Consider the following 22,516-nt stretch of genomic DNA (forward strand, 5'->3'; position numbering starts at 1 on the left):
GAAGTCACGAGTAAGTTCTTGAAATTAAACTAAGAAGAATATGTGTAAGTACTTTAGAAATGTTAAGACAAATATCAAGAGAAACCAGCCAAAAGAACGGAAGTACTGGGAATGGGAGAAGCTGGGGAACTGGGAGGGAGAAACGAGGGCCTTCTGCAGCCCTCCTAGCACTGCAGGGCCTCTCACGACGCGGCAGAACGTAGCTGTGACTCCACTGTTCCTTTAGACCCTCCGCACCTGAGTAACTTTTTGTTTTACAGCAGGCTTGTGTTTCTGTTATAGTAGAGGGAATTAACAATACATTCTTCAGTTCCAAATTCCGTAAGTTCAAGAACGAGGGATTCTCGTACATTCTCACATCTGATAATACTGTTTCTTTCCAAAAGACAGACAGGTCTTGGAGTCTTAAATATCACTTTTTCTACCTATCCCGTGGCCCCCATCCAGTGCTTGAATATCTTCTGCAGCAACTGTAAGAAGAGACAGCAAGCCCAAGAAGGGCCAGTCCCACTGGTAAGTTCTTCCCTGGGCAGTCCACCCCATCCACGGGCACTCTGCTTGGGAGCTCTTCTCTATTCTAAGCTAACATTTGTTTCCCCATAAATTCCACTCACTATCTACGAGTCCTGCTGCTTCTCCTTAGGTCAATTTCTGTGTGGCATATGTCAGTTCTGTAATAGCTGAAGACAACTATTATACCTATCCGAAACTCCTCTTGGTGAAATGTTCTTAGTCCTTAATATGTACAAATATTATACAACAATTAATACATAAAGTCATACTCTAAGTGAGGCTGGATCAAAGAAAAATGCAAAATGTGTGTAATTACTGACCTTAACTCTCACGTATAAATATATTTAACAAAAATCAGGAACAGTTACAATGCACACATACCAAGTAATACTATACCTATGTACACACACACACATATATATCAATACAGAAAAACATCTCCCATATATTAAGTGGAAGACGAAGCTATAAAACAATGTTTCCATTTAAAAAAAATACACATTTACTTGTGTATGTATATTTTTATATATGTGAGAGATACAGATAGATCTTACAGATAAAAGATATATTTCATTCTCTAATTTGGGCTTCCCTGGTGGCTCAGATGGCAAAGAATCTGCCTGCAATGTGGGAAACCTGGGTTCAATTCCTGGGTTGGGAAGATGCCCTGGAGGAGAGCATGGCGACCCACTCCAGTATTCTTGCCTGGGGATACCTCAAGGAGTAAACAAGGGGCTCTCATTTTTTACTCTATATACTCATATATTGTTTGCATGTTTTAAAGTTCTTAATAATCAAGTTCTGTGACAAAAACTCTTCATTAAGATACCCCACTCACCAAACAAGTGTGCACGTGTCTACTGTACACCAGGTATAATGCTAGAAGCTGGGAACACGGCAGTAAAGTGGCAGCCAAGGTCCACGTGTCCACACCCCTACCATATGCCAGGGCAGATACTCACAAAACAGCTGCGTGCAACAACGCACAGCAGGAGACACACACTGCGATTCACTGCATCTCCCTCAGATCTTACATTAACATCTTCATCCAAGTGGGAGACCTAAGGGCCGTCATCGCAACTTCTCTACTTCACTCACACCCCTTACCTAATCAACGCCTATGCCCTCTAATTTCCACCGTCTCTCACATCTGCACCATCCAGCTGCTCTCCTATCGCATCCGTCCTCACCCTCTCTAACCCAGACCTCTGCACTCCTGTCCTCATTTGCCGTCCTCTTCCCCACACGCTGCTCTAGAGGCCTTCTAAAACGAAAGGCGAGCGTGTCACCTTTCTTCCCACAGAGCTTTAACGGCCGCACGGTACCACCCGGATGAGACTTCAGTGTCTTCCTACAGAGCTTTAACGGCCGCACAGTACCACCCGGATGAGACTTCAGTGTACAGGGCAGCACCCACCGTGCTCCTCGGAGCGCGGTTTACCTCGGCTGCTGCCCTACCACATCGTCCACAGCACAGTCCAGCGAATCTGAACCGCTGCGGTTCCTCCTGTTCCCATACTTGTACCAAGCTGACCTGCTTTTGTCTCTGCAGAGCTGCCTGGGATACAACTGGGAAACACCCACTCATCTTACAAGTCTGAGGTTAGAAATCACCCTATCTTTGAAACTTTTTCTGACCGCTATTCTTCTCCAATACAATTCATGATTTCCTCCTTTGCACCTTTGCCTCCACTAAATTTCAAATGTAGTTCTTATGTAGGACCTACAAACCTTTAGTACTTGTTTTTGTCTCCCCCAAACCCTAACTTTTACCCTAAATGCTTAAAACAATATCTGGCACATAATTCATGTTCAATGTTTGCTGAAGAAATGATTGTATGAGAGAAAAACTTTTATGTGCAAAGAGACTGACTAAACACTACATAGCAGAGAAACAAAAAATAATCAAGCAAATTATGGTTCATCTACCAGAAGATACATAGCCATTAAAAAAAGTTTTTAAAGGCTACACAAGCAGGAAAATGTCTGGTGTTAACGAGGAAAAAAGCAAAATATAAAACACGGCACACAAACTTTGCTTTTAAAAAATATATAGTAACAAATCAAAATATTTATAGTAGTTATATCTATGTGGTAAGACTATGGAAGATAGTCTTTCTCCTTTTATTGCATTTGTATTTTCTTTAATTTTCTAAATATTATTATTTTATAATAAAAATATGAATAATTTAAGTGGCAGCACTTCTAAAATTAGATTGTGATGATAGCTGCACAACTCTGAAAATATAAAAAAGTGAAATGTGCACTTTAGTTGGGTGGATGTTACAACATGTGAACTATACATATCTTAATAAAGCTAATAAAAATGTATGTATCTACTTAAATCTTTATTGCAAAAGCATAATAATAAAAAAGAAATAAAATGCAAAAGAACTAGAAAGGGCCTAAGAAATTATATAGGCCAGTTCTCTCATTTTACATTTTAGAGAAAAGTTCTGGCCAAAGCTGCTGGTTCATTAGTGGCCAATCCTAGACTGGGATTCAGGCCTCCTCGCAAACAAGTGCTTTATAATACCACAGCTGCTTATATTTAGGCCAAAGGAAGTATGTTAGCTTAATAAATCTAGACCGGATAAGGGGTTTTTGATCCCAAGCTCATTTAAAAGAAGTGTTGCCCCAAAATAAAATGTTCGGAAAGAAACAGTCCCTGAGAGTAAGAATAAAATCAAAGGGAATTTATTTGATATCAGATTTCAGGTCAATATTTTTGATAAAAAGCCTTAATAACTACAATTCAATGAAGGAACAGGCATGTTTGTGATCACTACAACTGCTGTAATTTAGGAACAGGACAAGGCTGGACACCTGAACTTTCAAGCTTCCCTCCTAACCAAGATTTCTTTATTCTAATGAAAAGGTCAGTATCACAAATAAGACCTGCAATCTGCTGCAATCTGCAAATGTCTCATTTCAGTACTGCGGGATTCTCAGACAGAGCCTGACACTGATCCATATTGCAATGAATTTCTCCCCACAAGTGTTCAACATCAGCATGAGCCAACCTTTCTACAAGCTATGAGAAATTATGTTACTAATGGCCAAAGACTCAGAACTTTAAATACTAAAATTTATCTAGTTAGACTGGCAATTATACAGTTACAATTCATCAACTTAATTCACATTTAATACATTAAACTTTAAAACGCCTTACCATAAAGAACAGACCGGATGAATGTGTGCACTAATTATTTTAGCAATGCCTCTCGTCAAGAAATCCCAGATGACGATTCGACCGTCATTGCAGCCGACTGCAAGCAGCGTGCCCCACCTGTTAAAGGTGCAAGTCAGGGCCATGCTGATACAATCCAAAGTTCCATCAGCTTCCTAAAAATTGAAATGAAGGTGAGAAACAGACAGTAATACCCAGAGATCCAAATCATTTCTTTAAAGTTTCTCTAACATCTATGATACTTCTTTTGAATTTAAACTATGATACACACCAAAATAATCTATGTGTGTTCTTTTATTTATTAAACCAAAATAGAGAAATATTTATAAAAACTAAAAGAGAATTTTTACAAACAGATGTGACCAATCCTTTATATTACTACTGCAACTTTATACAAATTCTCAACAAGGCAATTAGGCAAAATAAACCAGGATTCACTAAGAGTCATCTTATTGATCAAGCAATCATAGTTCTTGAAATTTATTCCAAGAAAGATAATCTATTAATAAAACAAAACCCCTAGGAAAATCAAATAAATTTATATTAAAATCAAGCCATGTAAACACTCCAAGTATTACAAAATATTTCTACATTTTAAAAAGTAAAGCACACTTACAGTATACATATTATTATGTAAAAACACTAATCAAAACTATAAAAATACACAAAAAAACACATTTTCATACAGGTGATAGTATGGTTTGTGAAAAATGCTTTAATCAAAGTCTTTTTAAATTTAAAGGGAAATGAACTATAAGATTTACAACATTGAGATTTCCAACCAATATGGACTGTCTACTTTTCACCCGGTTCAAAATTAAATTTTAGTTATTTTTATAGCAAAAGATTATCACACTTAATGCTTCTATTATCAAAGAAAAAAAGATGAAAATGTAGTTTTCACTCTACTCAAACATAAAAGCTAGCGAGTTACCATGTTTCTAAAATCACAATATTACACTCTTACCTCTGGATAATTCTGCCCAAAGGACTCTGCAACAAAACAAAGAAAGAGAGTTGATGGAACATGTGCAACATACCAGGAATCCTCCAGCGCGCTGTGTACAGAGTGGCCTGCAAAGTGCGGGTGGGAACTGGGGCTTGTGCAGGGACTCCATGAGGTCACACTGACTTTCATTATCATACCAACATGGCACTTGACTTTACTCTCATTATCTCTTAAGTTTACAAATAAGTTCTACTGATGCTATTCAAGCTGTGAAACACTATGAATACAGAATCCAGCCAACTTCTATTTGGGCAAACATTAAACAGGTTTGTAAAAATGCAAAACAATACCTCTCTTCTCACTGAATATTTTTTCTTTTGCAAATAGTTATTTTTCATTAAAATGTTTTTAATGTAAACATGTAGCGGTGTGTTTTACAGTTACTTTTACATAACAAACTTTAAAAGCTCAAATCAGTCAAGTTATCTTAAATCCCAACTACTCTCTTAAACCCTTCACTAACAGCAGTCAACCAACAGGATTCATCTCCAGTCCAAACAATAGCACTTAGGCTATAACACAATTTGGTAGTTGGTTAAACACATAATTCTCTATATTAATTTCTTCAGCAATTAACATTTTGATACACACATCTCTGAATGTCTTCTTTCCTGTATTAAATTTGGCATTTACACATTAGTGTAAATTTTCTCTTAAAAATGTTTATTACTAATGTGTAAATGCCAAAATTACATTTGCTATGGTTTTTCCAGTAGTCATGAATGGATGTGAGAGTGGCACTATAAAGAAAGCTGAGTGTCAAAGAACTGATGCTTTTGAACTGTGCTTGTTGGAGAAGACTCTTCAGAGTCCCTTGGACTGAAATGAGATCAAACCAGTCAATCCTAAAGGAAATCAACCTTGAATATTCATTGGAAGGACTGATGCTGAAGCTGAAACTCCAATACTTTGGACACCTGATGCGAAGAACTGACTCATTTGAAAAGACCCTGATGCTGGGAAAGATTGAAGGTGGGAGGAGAAGGGGACAACAGAGGATGGTTGGGTGGCATCACAGACTCAATGGACTTAAGTCTGAGTAAACTCTGGGAGTTGGTGATGGACAGGGAGGCCTGGCGTGCTGCAGTCCATGGGGTCGCAAAGAGCCGGACGTGACTGAGCGACTGGACTGAAGTGAATAAACATTTGAGCTACAGTATGGTGATACTGCCTGCTTGTCAGAAGTTTGTTTAATGCAGCAACAACTTTATCAATATTTACTTATGTTATTACCTAAATATTTTATTACAGTGATACTTAAACTATACTCTCAGAACTACAGCTCCAAGAAAGCTGTTTACATTTAGGATATCCAAATAAGATTCCATTTAAAAAAATAAGACTACTATTTTTAGTTTCTGACCATATGATCCAGCAATTTCACTCCTGAGTATATATTTGAAGAAAATGAAAACACTAACTCAAAAAGATTCATGCAACCTAATGTTCATAGCAGCATTATTTACAATAGCCAAGATAACAGAAGCAACCTAAGTGCCCATCAACAGATGAATGTGTAAAGAAGCTATGGGAAGTGTGCACATGTATATGTATGTGTGTGTATGTATATACATGTATATTTATATAAGAAATAATATATTTCTCAGTCATAAAAAAGAATAAAATGCTGCCATTTGTTACAGGTGGAGAGAGGGACAGAGGACAGCGAGAGAGGTACAAACTATTATGCATAAATAAACTCTAAGGAGATATTGTACAGCAGGGGAAAACAACCAATACTTCATAATAACTTTAAATGGAGAATAATCTATAAAAATATTGAATCACTATGTGGTATACCTGAAACTAACTAAAGTTGTAAATCAAATGTACTTCAACTTTTTCAAAAAGCTGATTTTTAAATATCTGAAAATAAATTTTATTACATTTTATCCTTTATAAAAATTAATAGAAATCTAAACAGTGAAAACATTAAAACTAGTCAAAACAAATCAGGCCTTAAAATTAAGAAAACTAAAAGACGAGTACAAAGCTGAACAACTGCCCCCCGCCAAGAAAGGCTATCATTTTGATTTATCTAACGTGTACCAAACTTTAGTGTGATTGCATTCAAATATTAAAGACAACAATGAAATGAAAAGCTGAAACCAGATCAAGATAGGCTTTTTTTGAAAGAACTTTTTAAAAATTACTTAAGTAATACATATAAGTACTACAAATATGTGTAATTAAAAAATGATGGTTTCCTCCCTGCAACCCCCCAATTCAATTCCTGGGTCAGGAAGATCGGCTGGAGAAGGGATAGGCTACCCACTCCAGTATTCTTGGGCTTCCCTTGTGGCTCAGCTGGTAAAGAATCCGCCTGCAATGAGGGAGACCTGGGTTCGATCTCTGGGTTGGGAAGATCCCCTGGAGAAGGGAACGGGTACCCACTCCAGTACTCTGGCCTGGAGAATTCCATGGACTGTATAGTCCATGGGGTCACAAAGAGTTGGACACGACTGAGCAACTTTCACTCCCACTCTCTATGCTTATAGAAACATTAACATATTTAAGGTTTGTTTCCTAAATAAAATACTATTAGGTTGGTGCAAAAGTAACTGCAGTTTAGAATTGCTGAACTTTGCATTCGATACTGGAATACATTCTTAAATATGGTTATGTTATACATCATTTTAATGCACATTTCTTGTTTTGTTTGTTGCTAATGACTTATTACCTGCTGTTTATTTTATATTTTTTTAAACCTGGGAAATGATGCTAGACAAAAAGTAAATTCTAGCAATTTTCTCATTCAAGTTCATAAAGCAGTAAAGACAACTCATAACATCAACAGTCCATTTGGCCCAGGAACTACCAGTGGACATACAATGCCAGCGGTGGTTCAAGAAGTTTTGCAAAGGAAGATGAGAGCCTTGAAGAAGAGGAGCACAGTGGCAGGCCATTGGAAGCTGACAAGCACCAATTTAGAGGATCATCGAAGCTGAAGTTTGCTAAACAGCTTGACAATGACAGTTGTCCAGCATTTGAAGCGAATAGGAAAGATAAAACAGCTTGACAAGCTTTTTGCAGCCTCATAAGAGGACTGCAAATAAAAAACAATTGTTTTGAACTGTCTTCTCTTACTCTACACAACAACAAACCATTTCTCGAAGTGTGACGTGCGATAAAAAGTGGATTTCATAGGACAACGGGCAATGATCAGCTCAGTGCAGTGACTGGACTGAGAAGAAGCTCCAAAGCACTTCCCAAAGCCAACTTGCACCTTTTAAAAAAGGTCATGGTCACTGTTTGGTTGTCTCCTGCCCATCTGATCCACTACAGCTTTCTGAATCCTGGTGAAACCATTACATCTGAGAAGTATGCTCAGCAAATCCACGAGATGCACCAAAAACTCCAAACCTGCAGCTGGCACTGGTCAACACAAAGGGCCCAATTCTTCTCCGTGACAACGCCTGATCGCACATCACACAACCAACGCTTCAAACGCTGAATGAACTGGGCTACAGAGCTTTGCCTCAACAGTCATATTCATCTTACCTCCCACCAACCCACTACCACCTCTTCAAGTATCTCAACGTTTTGCAGGGAAAACACTTCCACAACCAGCAGGAGGCAGAAACAGCTTCCCAAGAGTCCATCAAACACTAACGCGTGGGTTTTTACGCTACAGGAATAAACAAACTTACTTCTTTCTCATTGGCAAAACTGTGTGATTGCAATGGTTCCTATTTTGATTAATAAAGATGTATTTGAGCCTAGTTTTAATGATTTAAAATTCATGGTCTGAAATCGCAATTACATTTAGGTACCAACCTAACACACATAACATACGTATTGTATTAATATGCAGTATGAACAAGAGAAGACTCTACACATGGACATCACCAGATGGCCAACACTGAAATCAGACTGATAATATTCTTTGCAGCCAAAGATGGAGAAGCTCTATACATTCAGCAAAAAGAAGACCAGGAGCTGACTGTGGCTCAGATCATGAACTCCTTATTGCCAAATTCAGACTTAAATTGAAGAAAGTGGGGAAAACCACTAACCCATTCAGGTTTGACCTAAATCAAATCCCTTATGATTATACAGTGGAAGTGAAAAATAGATTTAAGGGACTAGATCTGACAGACAGAGTGCCTGATGAACTATGGACAGAGGTTCACGACATTGTACAGGAGACAGGGATCAAGGCCAACCCCAGGAAAAAGAAATGCAAAAAAGCAAAATGGCTGTCTTGAGAGGTCTTACAAATAGCTGTGAAAAGAAGAGAAGTGAAAAGCAAAGGAGAAAAGGAAAGATATACCAATTTGAATGCAGAGTTCCAAAGAATAGCAAAGAGAGATAAGGAAGCCCTCCTCAGCAATCAATGCAAAGAAATAGAGGAAAACAATAGAATGGGAAAGACTAGAGATACCAAGGGAACATTTCACGCAAAGGTGGGCTCGATAAAGGCCAGAAATGGTATGGACCTGACAGAAGCAGAAGATATTAAGAAGTGGCAAGGATACACAGAACTGTACAAAAAAGATCTTCACAACCCAGATAATCACGATGGTGTGATCACTCACCTAGAGCCAGACATCCTGGAATGTGAAGTTAAGTGGGCTTTAGGAAGCATCACTACGAACAAAGCTAGTGGAGGTGATGGAATTCCAGTTGAGCTATTTCAAATCCTAAAAGATGATGCTGTGAAAGTGCTGCACTCAATATGCGAGCAAATTTGGAAAACTCAGCAGTGGCCACAGGACTGGAAAAAGTCAGTTTTCATTCCAATCCCAAAGAAAGGCAATGCCAAAGAATGCTCAAACTACAGCACAATTGCACTCATCTCACACGCTAGTAAAGTAATGCTCAAAATTCTCCAACCCAGGTCTCAGCAATATGTGAACCGTGAACTTCCAGATGTTCAAGCTGGTTTTAGAAAAGGCAGAGGAACCAGAGAGCAAATTGCCAACATCCACTGGATCACTGAAAAAGCAGGAGAGTTCCAGAAAAACATCTATTTCTGCTTTATTGACTATGCCAAAGCCTTTGACTGCATGGATCACAATAAACCATGGAAAATTCTCAAAGAGAAGGGAATACCAGATCACCTGACCTGCCTCTTGAAAAACCTGTATACAGGTCAGGAAGCAACAGTTAGAACTAGACATGGAACAACAGACTGGTTCCAAATAGAAAAAGGAGTATGTCAAGGCTGTATATTGTCACCCTACTTATTTAACTTATATGCAGAGTACCTCATGAGAAACGCTGGGCTGGAAGAAGCACAAGCTGGAATCAAGATTGCCGGGAGAAATATCAATAACCTCAGATACACAGATGACAGAGTGAAGTGAAGAGGAACCTTACGGCAGAAAGTGAAGAGGAACTAAAGAGCCTCTTGATGAAAGTGAAAGAGGAGAGTGAAAAAGTTGGCTTAAAGTTCAACATTCAGAAAATGAAGATCATGGCATCTGGTCCCATCACTTCATGGCAAATAGATGGGGAAACAGGGGAAACAGTGACAGAGTTATTTTTTGGGCTCCAAAATCACTGCAGATGGTGACTGCAGCCATGAAATTCAAAGACGCTTACTCCTTGGAAGGAAAGTTATGACCAACCTAGACAGCATATTCAAAAGCAGAGACATTACTTTGCAGACAAAGGTCCGTCTAGTCAAGGCTATGGTTTTTCCAGTGGTCATGTACGGATGTGAGAGTTGGACTACAAAGAAAGCTGAGCACTGAAGAATTGATGCTTTTCAACTGTGGTGTTGGAGAAGACTCTTGAGAGTCACTTGGACTGCAAGGAGATCCAACCAGTCCATTCTAAAGGAGATCAGTCCTGGGTGTTCATTGGAAGGTCTGATGTTGAAGCTGAAACTCCAATACTTTGGTCACCTGATGTTAAGAGGTGACTCACTGGAAAAGACCTTGATGCTGGGAAAGACTGAGGGCAGGAGGAGAAGGGGACGACAGAGGATGAGATGGTTGGAGGGCAAAACCGACTCGATGTACATGAATTTGAACAAGCTCCGGGAGCTGGTGATGGATAGGGAGGCCTGGCATGCTGCAGCTCATGGAGTTGCAAAGAGTCTGACACAACTGAGCGACTGAACTGAACTGATGAACAAAATATCCTATATATCTTTCCAAAGCAATAATAGAGATCTATATTCACATGATTAAGAGAAAAAAGGAATATTCATTTAAAAATTAAAAACAAAACAAAAAAAACACAATCTTAAACTACAAAGTCCTCAGGAAGGAGCAGAGCATGACTTGCTGTGTTCAGAGAAAGGAAAGCCATATTTAAGATTCTGAAAGGACTTCGCTTGGGGCCCCAATGATTCTGACCCAGTGCTTCCACTGCAGTGGGCATAGGTTCCATCCCCTGGTCCGGGAACTGACATCCTGAAAGCCATGCAGCATGGTCAAAAACAACAACAAAAAAGATTCTGAGGGAATCCAGAATCCTTGGGCCACTTTAATGTATGATTATGCTTCAACACAGACTACTCCTGATTTTGTACTTTTGTTTTATGCACTGGATGGGTTTTTCCCCCTTTTTTTGAAGGTCTGTGTGCTGTGCACTAAGTCACTTCAGTCACTTCCAACTCTCTGCAACCCTATGGACCGCAGCCCACGATGCTCTCTCGTCCATGGGATTCTCCAGGCAAGAAGACTGGATCCTTCTCCAGGGGATCTTCCCAGCCCAGGGATAAAACTGCATTGGCAGGCAAGTTCTTTATTATCTTTACTACTACCTGGGAAGCCTTTTTGAAGGTCATCCTAGTTAATAGGACGATAACAAGGAATCTAAAGGAACACAAAGAGAAAGTGATATAGGGTTATGGTAGCACAAAGCCACTTCCCCCAGAGGTTTAAGGCCGTTTTTACATCCTCCATCTCCCACCATCTAACATTTAACATTCTGTTACAATTAGATTCCTGGGCTTGGTTTTAAAGACCATGGAGTGGAGGAAAAAAGATCCCCAAATACAGCTGCCAAGGAGAAATAAACCCTAGTTGGATTTAACTTCACAATACACTTGATAATTCAAAAAACATGAATGACTCTTACAACAAAAGACGTATTTCCAAAACTGATTACAGAAGAAAAATTCTTGACTGGATCAAAGAGGAAAGAACACACCTAAATGTTGTTAAAGACCTGTCATTAAAAATGTTTTAATGTTTAATATTAAAAAAAGGACAGCAGGCCCATATGGTTTTATGAGCCATATGGTTTTTTTAATGGTTTATTCCTCCTAAATCTCAAGGCACAAATAATTATAATGTTACTCAAGCTATTTCTAAGCAGAAAAAATATAGTGTCTTATAAAACCAACACAACTAATAACAAAACCTGATACAGATGGGTGAAAAAGAAAATAAGTCTCTTTCACTTAAGAACATAAATGGTACAAGGTTTATGAATCACCTATCAATTCTACAGAAAAGTAGTTTCTAGCAACGTAAATAACTATAATCAAATTCTAAACACAAAAAATCGAGAGTCTATTATTCTACCATATAAGAAGGCACATAAGAAGGTACACAGCAAGGGGAGTGGGAGGGGAGGAACAAGCCCACTCCGAACTCGTTCCAAAGGACAATGCATTCGAATGTATATCCCTGGTCAAGAATGTTTAAGTCATACAATCCTATGAGTGGATACGGAAAAAAAATTTGCTAAAACTCAACAGCTCATTCTAATAATAGCCAATGGAATAAGAAAATGAAACAATTGGTTTAAACATTAATATAGGAAATAACACTATTTCTCTTTTCTGGTATCAATATCTAGAAAACAGAAGAAATGTTAATTTAAAAAACCACTACCAAATTAGTAAGAAAATAAGGTAAGGTGGTTTTATATCAGGAAAACATTCAAACATTAAGAGCTTTTCTCTACATTGGCTATTAATATCCAGAAATGAAAATGAAGGGGAAAATTCCATTCACAGTAGTTACAAACATCAATATTTAAGGGAAAATGTAATAAGACATGCCAAGTATAGAGAAGAAAACTATAAAATCTTAGTTAAGACTGTAAAATATGAATAAGTGAAAAGGCAATCTACAATGCATTCCGGGATAGAAAAGCTTAATGGCTTTCTCCAAAAACTAATAAATTTTATGCAATTCCAGATGGATTAAAGACAAATGTAGAAGCAATTCTAAATGAACTACAAGGCTGCTGATATATGATAAAAATGACATTTCAATTTAGCAGAGAATTTATTTTATATGGATGGACAACTATCCATCTGAAAGAAAAAATAGCTCCGATTCCCCTCTCATATCACATATAAAAATAAATTTCAGGTAAATTAGTGATTTTTAAAGTCAAAAATCTTAGAAAAAAATTTGAGAGATTCCATGTATAATATAGGGTGGGGAAGACCTTAACAAAATTAGAAAACCAAAAGAAAGAGAGAAATACATCTGATTATATAAAAACTGGAACATTTTGCATGGCACAAGTTCCCATAAACAAAAGACTTACAAAAACTGGCAATGCAGACGACGGATGAGAGTTGGTATCTATACTATAAAGCAAGTCTATACAACAATAAGGAAAAACAATCAAAAAGAAAGGCTAAAGAATATGAATAAACAAGAAGAAATAAGATGGCCTCTAAACAAAGGAAAACATCAAATTCAGAGAAATGTAAATCAAATGAAAAATGAGATGCCACTCTCATCCATCAGACAGGAAAATTCAGACAGCGCACTTGCTGGGGGCGGAATGTGAATAAAGGAATATTTTCAGTCACTGTCTATAAAAATGGGAATTGTTATAGCAGTTTGGAAAAGGAATCTGACAGCATCTATTAGAAGCAAAAATATCCCTCATCTCAATAATCCTACAAGTGGAAACCTAAACACAACAATGTACGTAAGGACAAGGGTTTTTAAAGTATTGCTCTTGATTGCAAAAAAAAACCCCAAAAACCAACTCTTGCCCGCCAACTGGAAACAAGGTAAACGCCTGTTATTATTAGTGGAATGAATGAACTGCTGTACGCAAACACGGACTGTTGTCGTGTCGTCACTAAGTTGTGTCCAACTCTTTTGTGACCCGCCAGGCTCCTCGGTCCATGGGACTTCCCAGGCAAATATGGATAAATTACACTAATTCTCTTGAAAATTTTTATTTGTGCTACTTAAGTGAAAAAAGACACAAAGTATATATAACCCAATCTCATTTTTTTGTTAACATGTGTATATACACACATATGAATACGCAGAGAGAAAAATACAGAAGGAGATACATGGGATTATCAACAAAGAAAGGAGGCAGGGGGGAAAAAAGATCACTTCAAAAAAATAAACATTTATAGTGAATTCTCTGGTGGCTCAGCAGTTAGGACTCCACACTTCACGCAGAGGACACAAGCTCAATCCCTGGTCGGGAATGAAGATCCCGCATGCCGTGGCAAATAAAGACATAAGCAAATAAATAAGCACTTACAGTTATAATTTTATACCATGAGTGTGTATCTAACACGAGTGCATTAAAAGTCATTAGCTCTGTCACCTCCTGATGTGTAGAATAGGCCTCCCAGGCGGGTCAGTGTTAAAGAGTCTGCCTGCAAATGCAGGACACGTGCGTTTGATCCCTGGGCTGGCAAGATGCCCCAGAGAAGGAAATGGCAACCCCTTCTAGTATTCTGGCCTGCAGAATTCCATGGACAGAAGAGCCTGGTGGGCTACAGTCCATGGGGTCGCAGAGGCAGACATGCTTTAGCAACTAAACACTTGCATTGTTTGCACTGTTGTGATAAATATTTATTGTATCTGTTAATTTGAAATGCATAAAGAAATTTAATGAGTTTTCTAGACTTGAATTCATGCTGGCTTATTATTGCTTTCAAGTGCTCAAACTTGCATTTATCATGAGCAGCTACCCTTACTAAATGCTTGTGTGTCAAACTCTGTACTGAGATTTTCTGTGCGCTATCTCAGTCAGTCCTCTCCATTCACTGTTAAGTGAGCACTATTGTAATCCATTTCACACTTAGATTAAAAGTCATTTCCCAAACTGACAGTGAAAAACTGGCAAAACTGGAACCTGGCCAAGCAACCGTACTTAACTGTAAGTGCACTGAAGTCTATAAACTTGCCCAGATTTGACCTCAAGGTTACTAGTCTATGATTTACAAAACTCACCTGTCCTTTACTAAAAAGTCAAAATTTTGCCCATCTCCTTTATTTCTGCATGTCTTTTCTCTCCCCAAGACACAAAGATCCTCAACACTATTCCACATGCAAGTTCCTTCAAGCCCATGGAAAATAATTCAACCAAGAGGAGTGAGCTAAGTGACCTACCTAAACTCTCCCTATGAAGGACTTTCCTTCGCAATGTCCAGTGACCACTTCATTTGCCCCGCTGCCCGCCATCCTCCTTGCCTTCACACTCCACATAATGAAGCCGCCTCATTTCTACAGTATTGGCCTTTGATCACATTAGCTTTCCTGAAACTTTTTTTTAAATTATTACCTACAATTCTTTCTTTTTTTGATGTGGACCATTGTTCCTGCTTGGTTTTCAGGTGAGAGGCGTGTGGAATCTCAGCTCCCTGACCAGGGATTGAACCTGTAACCCCTGCACTGGAAGGTTAAGTCTTAACCACTGGATCACCAGGAAGTCCCTCCTGGCATGCTTCTTAAAAGTGGTGCCAAGCAACTATATGCCAATAACTTAAAAATAAATAAAGCTGGTGCCACCCTCACACACTCACTTTCAGCAACACACCCTTCTCTTTTTGAGAATCTGACTTTAGACTGCTTTCCGTGTGAGCACACCAGTTCCTGCAGGGGCCTCCTGTCTTTTTTCTAGTTATAATCCTTTCTCCAAACTGCCGTTTTGCTTTCTGGGCCTTTAGAGACTTCCTCCTCCCAGTCTGACGACATGGAATAACACCTATTCCCTGAATTGCTGCACGCCTTCCTCTTTAAAAATCCTGGTATCAGGAACTCTAAAAGTTCATGGTCCTTTTCTCCCACTGCAAGTATTTTGGACTTGCCAACTAATTCTTCCCTACTGTAACAGTTAGGTCCAGAGTAGCAGTTTCCATTCCACTTCCTCAATCTAACAGGTGATGACAAGAGTCAGCACCATTTCTTTTTAGAGAAATGCAACTTGCAGGTGGCTAAATAACTGATCTTACCGCAACCTAATCTGACACCACGGCTGCTGCAATTACTACATTTCCCTGGCTCCAGTCTGGCCTCCATTATCAATCCTTAACAAAGCTGCTACCTTTACAAATCCTTAAGAAAGCTGCCTGTTTTCTAAGCCCCAAATCTCACCACATCACTTACCTGCTCAAAAATCTAAACAATTTATGATTGTTAAAATCAATCAAAAATAAACAATATACTAAAATCCTAAGCATAATTTTAGAAAGCAATAATCTGGCCCCTACCAGTATTACCATTTTATCTTTAACTCCCCATTAGCACCTGGGACACAATCTGGCATAATCCACCCTAAGCACCAGCAGTAAGCTACCAGCATGGGAGTATTCAGCACATGTCCATGCCTCAAGCTTGCCCCCACTGTTCTCTGCACTGGTAATCACCTTCATCATCTTTTCCCTTTGGAAAAATCCTACTCCATCTTTACTGTCTGACTTAAACAACGCTTCTGCTATAAAATCATCCCCAAATTCTACTGCGGCCGCAACAACGCAGAATTAACTGCTCTTTCAGCTGGATTCCCATAATGGATTCCTACCATTTATTTTGGTTCGATATCATACAGTCATTCGTTTACACCCCTCTCCTCCTGTGTGCGCGTCAATCGCTCAGTCGTGTCCAACTGTTTCTGATCCCATGCCCTGTAGCCCACCAGGCTTCTCTGTCCATGGACTTCTCCAGGCAAGAATACTGAAGTGGACTGCCATTCCCTTCTCCATAGGATCTTCCTAACTCAGGGATTGAACCCTGGTCTCCTGCATCACAGGCTGATTCTTTACCGTTTGAGCTACAAGGAAGTCCTCTCCTCCTAGTTCTGCGTATCTATCCAGGGCAGAAACTGTATCTTATTTCAGGGTTTATCAAACATTAGGACCCAATCCACCACAAATGGATAAACCATTCAGTGAGCCACACAAGTTCTTTAATAGATTAGAACAGAAGATACCAGAGGCCACTGAGCAAAACAACAATCAGTATCATTGTGGGAAACTTAGTTACATGTATATATAATGGGTTATGACAAAATATATTTCTTATTGTGAATTGACTTAAGTTTGAAAAACTCTTACTTAAATTTTATCTCTAGCGCATACTGCCTAATACACTGCAAGGCCTCAGTGGCTAAGACTCAGTGCGCCCAATGCAGGGGGCCTGGGTTTGAACCCTGGCCAGGGGACTAGATCCCACACGCTGCAACTAAGACCCAGCAGAGCCCAATAAATAAATACATTCCTTTTAAAGAAAGAAAGTGGTTGCAGAGGTAGAAGTATTTGAAAGTCCATATTAAGAACACATTATCATTCCTTTATCTGGCCAGATATGCTTTAGCATGCTCCCACAATCACTTCTGTTCCTTCCTCCTTTTTATCTGCAATAATTAACTTTCTCACTGTAAAAAATTCAGTCATTCCCATAGAGAATTATATCCTGAGTCCAGTCAGTCTTCTACACTGTCTAACCTTCCAATGCTACTGTTCCTTCCTAAGTTTTCCTGCATGAGACCTCTGTCCCATACATGAAACTCCGTCCTACGACTCTGCTCTTCAAGGTATGCGCCTACTACCTCTCCTCCATCCCCAAGTTTCTAAAAATAAGAATCAACTCTGCCTCCAGTCCATCTCCCACATCTTCCTAAATTGTAATTAGTTTCTGTTCAAGTTGCTAACGAGTCCCAAGTTGCCCAAAAAGTGAGCAGCCCTTTCTCAGCTCTGAGCCTCAACTGCTCCACAATTGCTTCTGTGGAAGCTGCCACACTAACCCCTATTCTCTTTTACCTTTAATGAATACATATATGAAAAGCACTTGAGATGAGGCCGAGCTCACAGTAAGCAGTATGTAACTGTTAGCAGATATATTATCATCTATTCCTCCTCTTCTCCTTGAGATATAGATTACCATCCAAGAATCTGTCCTCCGCAGTTTCCTTTTCTTCCCCTCCCACTTTCTCCCTGGGTCTTATCATCTACCCACAAGGTTTTGATTAGCTTACTCCTAGGAGTATTATCGGAGAAGGCAATGGCAACCCTCTCCAGTACTCTTGCCTGGAAAATCCCATGGACAGAGGAGTCTGGTGGGCTGCAGCCCATGGGGTCGCTAGGAATCAGACACGACTGACTTCCCTTTCACTTTTCACTTTCATGCATTGGAGAAGGAAATGGCAACCCACTCCAGTGTTCTTCAGGCCCTGGAGAATCCCAGGGACGGGGGAGCCTATGGGAGTCTATGGGGCCACACAGAGTCGGACACGACTGAAGCGACTTAGCAGCAGCAGCAGCAGGAGTATTATAAATCTCTCTCTTAAGTACAAACCTCTCTCCTAAATCCCACGTCAACACTTGACATACCCAATGTTAATTGTCTTTTCCAGATGTTCTTAAATGTTTAGGAACAGCACCATTACTTCACTCTCTTCCTCACCACCAGCACCACCATCACCATGATATGCAATCAATTTTCAAACTGTCAACTCTACTTTCTCTGTGTCTTTTCTTCCCATTTTCTAGTTCAGATCTTCTGTATCCCTCATCTACTCTAGCCCTCCAAGCTGGTTTCACAACCTCCAAGACTTCCACCCCACACTGCTGTCAGATAAATCTTTTTTTAAAGATAGGTCTGACTGAGTAACTTAGCAGGTCAAAACCCTTTAATGCATCTGCTCTACTTTCCTTAAAAAGCAACACTTCTCAGCTGGGCATTCAAGAGCCTCCAAAGACCAGAAAGCAACAACCCGGTCTCTTCACCTTCTCACATTATTCACAGTATCCACAACCTGGCCAAGCAGGAAAATATCTTCGGGATTCATTTCACTGACACCTTAGCTCAAACATATTCCTAAGAAGCATTCCTCCCAATATTTTCAACATTTTGCCAGTCTTAAATATCCACTCAAAACTCCAAATCCTCCACAGGTTTTGTTTTTCTTTCTAGATTTCCTTTCTTGCTACTGCTAAGTCGCTTCAGTCATGTCCGACTCTGTGTGACCCCATGGACTGCAGCCCACCAGGCTCCCCCGTCCCTGGGATTCTCCAGGCAAGAACACTGGAGTGGGTTGCCATTTCCTTCTCCAATGCATGAAAGTGAAATGTGAAAGTGAAGCCGCTCAGCCGTGTCCGACTCTTAGCGACCCCGTGGATTGCAGCGCACCAGGCTCCTCCGTCCATGGGACTTTCAGGCAAGAGTACTGGAGTGGGGTGCCATTGCCTTCTCTGACCTGTCTTGCTCTGCCCCAAAGATATTCACTCCCCTCTTTCAGATGTTCTTAGCCCTCTGCTGTTGTTGTTTAGTGGCCAGTCGTGTCTGACTCTTTCGTGATCCCATGGATTGGCACTTCCCAGGCAAGAATACTTAAGTGAGTTGCCATTTCCTTCTCCAGGGGATCTTCCCTACCCAGAGATCAAACCTGAGTCTTCTGCATTGCAGGCGGATTCTTTACCGCTCAGACACCAGGGAAGCCCTTAAAAGCAAAAACCATTCCTTAAAACGCTTTAGGACTGTCAGCGTATCTTCTGAATTTAATTTTTTTAAAAACAGAAACAAACATAGCAAGTCACTGAGAAGTTCTTGAAAACCTGACATCCTTGGGCTATGATGCTAAACGTTACCTGATGAAAACCCAATGAATCAGAGAGAGTGACAAAAGAAAACGTCCTTCCAGCTCACTGCTCAGTGTTTTACACAACGTCCCTGGTAAGTAACATAAACAGAAAGTCAAGACAGCTGGACTCCAGTGCCAACTGTGCCACTTACTTGCTTAGCGCCTTCAGGTCAGCAGCCTCTGAGTTTTTCATTTACTCAGTGAGGCACTGCTACTAGAAGACACACAAGTTCCCCTCCTTAAGCACCCATGTTTCACCAAACCCTGACAAGTGCTCAGAGCCTCACCTCCCTTCCTAGGTTCCCGCCCCAACGTAACTCTGATCCTGCTCTGGGCTCCTGCAGCACCTGGGATCCCTGTATTCGAAAGTAACTCGCAAACTACCTGTCCCTGTCTTTCCACAACTGAACTGCAAAGCGCGCTCGAGGAGAACGACGCACTCCGCTAGGGCAGAAGCCCGGCTTCCCGCTCCAGTCGCCGCTCCTGACCGAGGCGCCCACAGATCCGTCCAGAGCCGGGTCCCGGAGGCTGCAGGCGCGTCCCCTCCGCCTGGGCCCCTCCTTTCCAGGACCGAAGCTTCCCCAGTACCCAGCCACAGCCCTCCTCACCCAGCAACTCGAGGTTCATGCCTGAGGACTCCGGCCGCCCGGCCTCGGCTCAGCGACGACACCCGCGCCCGCGCCCGCCCGCGAAGCCCGCGTCCGAGTTGGGGGCGCCGCAGAGCGCCGGCGCAGGCCCCGGAGACTCCCTGCCTCAGAGGACCCCGCGGCTTCCGCCGCCTGCCCTCGCTTCCGCCTTCGTTTCCGGCGGGCTATCCACGAATATGCCTAACCAAAAAGAAGACGGACCGCCTTCGGAACCACTTGACTGTGGTATTTTTTTAAGGAACGAAAATGCTGTCGTCACTCGGCTTTTTCCACGTGCCAGAGTTTTGGGCTGTCCCTCCGAGGCTCGAGGTAAGTGAGTTAGAGGGTTCAGGCACAAACTTAGACGACTCACCCGCCCTTGCTGTGTGCCCCGCGCGCCGTTCCGGCGGGGTGCCTCTGCCGCGGCTGAAAGGTTCCGGCTGGGCGCCGCTGAAGTAAAGGAGCCCGCGGGACAGGTCGGTCCCAGAGCTTGCGGTGGGTCTCACGGCGGTCAGTCCCTGCGCGCGCTGCTTGTCGGGTACCTGTCTCAGTCTGGGAAAGTTATTTCACGTTTGTAAAGGTATGTCGTCGATCCCACAGAAACGTCCAATGGCATTTATCCAAGGATCTACAGTGTACCCAGCGTTCGCCAGGACGCCGAAAGTGAGGGGGAATGAGAGGTGACTGCGTTCCCTGGAGCTCAACCAGGCAAGGCTGTAATGAGATACCCGAAGCAACGACAGAAGAACGGTTGATGTAACTAGCGAACGGGCAAATTCTATATAAACGAACTTTGTGGATGTTGTGGGCAATCATAAAAAAAAAAGCAAAGATGGGCATAAGTTGGCAGCAAAAAAAAAAAAAAAAGGACTGAAGCTAGATCCTCTTAAGTAGATTTAAAACCAGTCATCCCAGCTTCACTCTTAGTCCTGACTTTACCCTTTGGGCAGTATTTTGTCCTCTGTGCCTCAGTTTTGTTATATGTAAAATGGGGGTGGTGCTTACAGGGTTATTGTGGAGATTAAATGAGTTAACACATATGAAATACTTAGAACAGCAAATGCTTACTAAATGTTAACTATTACTACTTTCCCCTAAATTATCTCACTTCCTTGAGCCCGTTAAGGTAGCTAGTGGTCCCATTTGACCAAGTGCAGTAATTGAGGCCAAGAAATTAGACATGTTAAAGAAAAAACCATGAACTCAAAACGGCGTCACTAGAGCCGCAGATAACCAAATCTAGATCTAATACCTGACCTGAGTGCTGTCTCTGCCTTCCCCATAAAGTCTTTATCGGCTTATCTGAAGTTTTCTGGTTAGCACCAACCAAGTTATTCTCTCCTGGGCCCTCTCCACTCCTGTCTCCACCCCAAACTCCCCCTGAAGGAGCAATCTGCATGATAAAACCCCTGCCACTTCCTTCCTCCCTGAAAGAAGGTTTCTTGGCCTAAAAATAATCTTTTCTTTTCTTCTGCTAATAGCTCCCTTACCCCACCCTTCTTCCTATAAGAAGCTTCTGAAATGGCAACCCACTCCAGTACTCTTGTCTGGAAAATCTCAGGGATGGAGGAGCCTGATGGGCTACAGTCCATGGGGTTGCGAAGAGTAGGACACGACTGAGCGACTTCCCTTTCTTTCTGTTCTGTACCGTCTTCCAGAGTGCCCTTCTGTTTACTAGATGGGATGTTACCCATCTAGTTTAATAATGCCAATTCGATCTTCAAATTTAGTGGGTTGGATTTTGGTTTTTAACAGGCAGATTGCATTCCTTCACATATCCAAAACAAATGTCATCCAAAATATTTTACTATTAACAATGACTGTAGGAGTATTTCTGCACACCCTTGTAATCATTTGTTATTAACCTGTCCTCTGAAACTGCCAATTGGGGATAGGTGAAAAAATGTCATGGTTACATTTATTTCTTAATAAGGATGATCATCAGTTTTTCACATGTACAGATGTGTATTTTCCTCTTCTGTGAGGTGACCTGTGCATATCCTTCACCTATTTTTTGGATGGAGTATTCATTTTGTAGGATTTTTAGGCAAGGAATAATCTGATCAGATTGATGTTTAAGAAAGAAAATAAGGACAGTGTGGAGTAGGGATTGATTAGAGGGGTGGAGAGTAGTCAGGAGATTACTGTAGTAATTTTGTAGAAATGAGGAAGACTTAGAGTCACAGTGGAGGAAAGAGAAGGCAATGCATTCAAGAGCAAGGTACCAGACAGAACTGACCAAATGGGAAGGACATCTTGCATGTGGAAAGTAATAGGAGGTCAGTAGGCTGGTGTTGCTGTAGGAGATGGATGGGCTCCAGGTTAGGCATTTACAACTGACCTCCTGCTTACATTTCATGGGGGCATGAAGAAGTAAGCTCCAGGCTGGATACTTAAAACTGTTAGCATTTCTTGGGCTGA

General features: G+C 40.9%; 1 protein-coding gene across 5 annotated transcripts in view; it reads right to left on the reverse strand.

Annotated features, from left to right (window-relative positions):
* Positions 1 to 20,233, reverse strand: part of RBBP5 (RB binding protein 5, histone lysine methyltransferase complex subunit) — a 40,398-nt gene extending 20,165 nt beyond the window's left edge. For 3 of the 5 annotated variants that reach the window (XM_070384562.1, XM_070384559.1, XM_070384561.1), the window contains exons 1-3: positions 20,078 to 20,233; positions 4,671 to 4,696; positions 3,686 to 3,858 (exon numbers count right to left, since the gene is read on the reverse strand). In XM_070384562.1, the coding sequence (XP_070240663.1) occupies positions 3,686 to 3,858; positions 4,671 to 4,696; positions 20,078 to 20,096 (218 nt within the window). In that variant the 5' untranslated portion in view covers positions 20,097 to 20,233. The remainder of the gene's footprint in view (positions 1 to 3,685; positions 3,859 to 4,670; positions 4,697 to 20,077) is intronic. The other 2 variants (XM_070384560.1, XM_070384558.1) reach the window with 2 other exon arrangements.
* Between the last annotated feature and the right edge of the window lie 2,283 nt (positions 20,234 to 22,516).

Source organism: Bos mutus, chromosome 16, assembly GCF_027580195.1.
Source record: "Bos mutus isolate GX-2022 chromosome 16, NWIPB_WYAK_1.1, whole genome shotgun sequence".
Lineage (NCBI taxonomy): Eukaryota > Metazoa > Chordata > Mammalia > Artiodactyla > Bovidae > Bos > Bos mutus.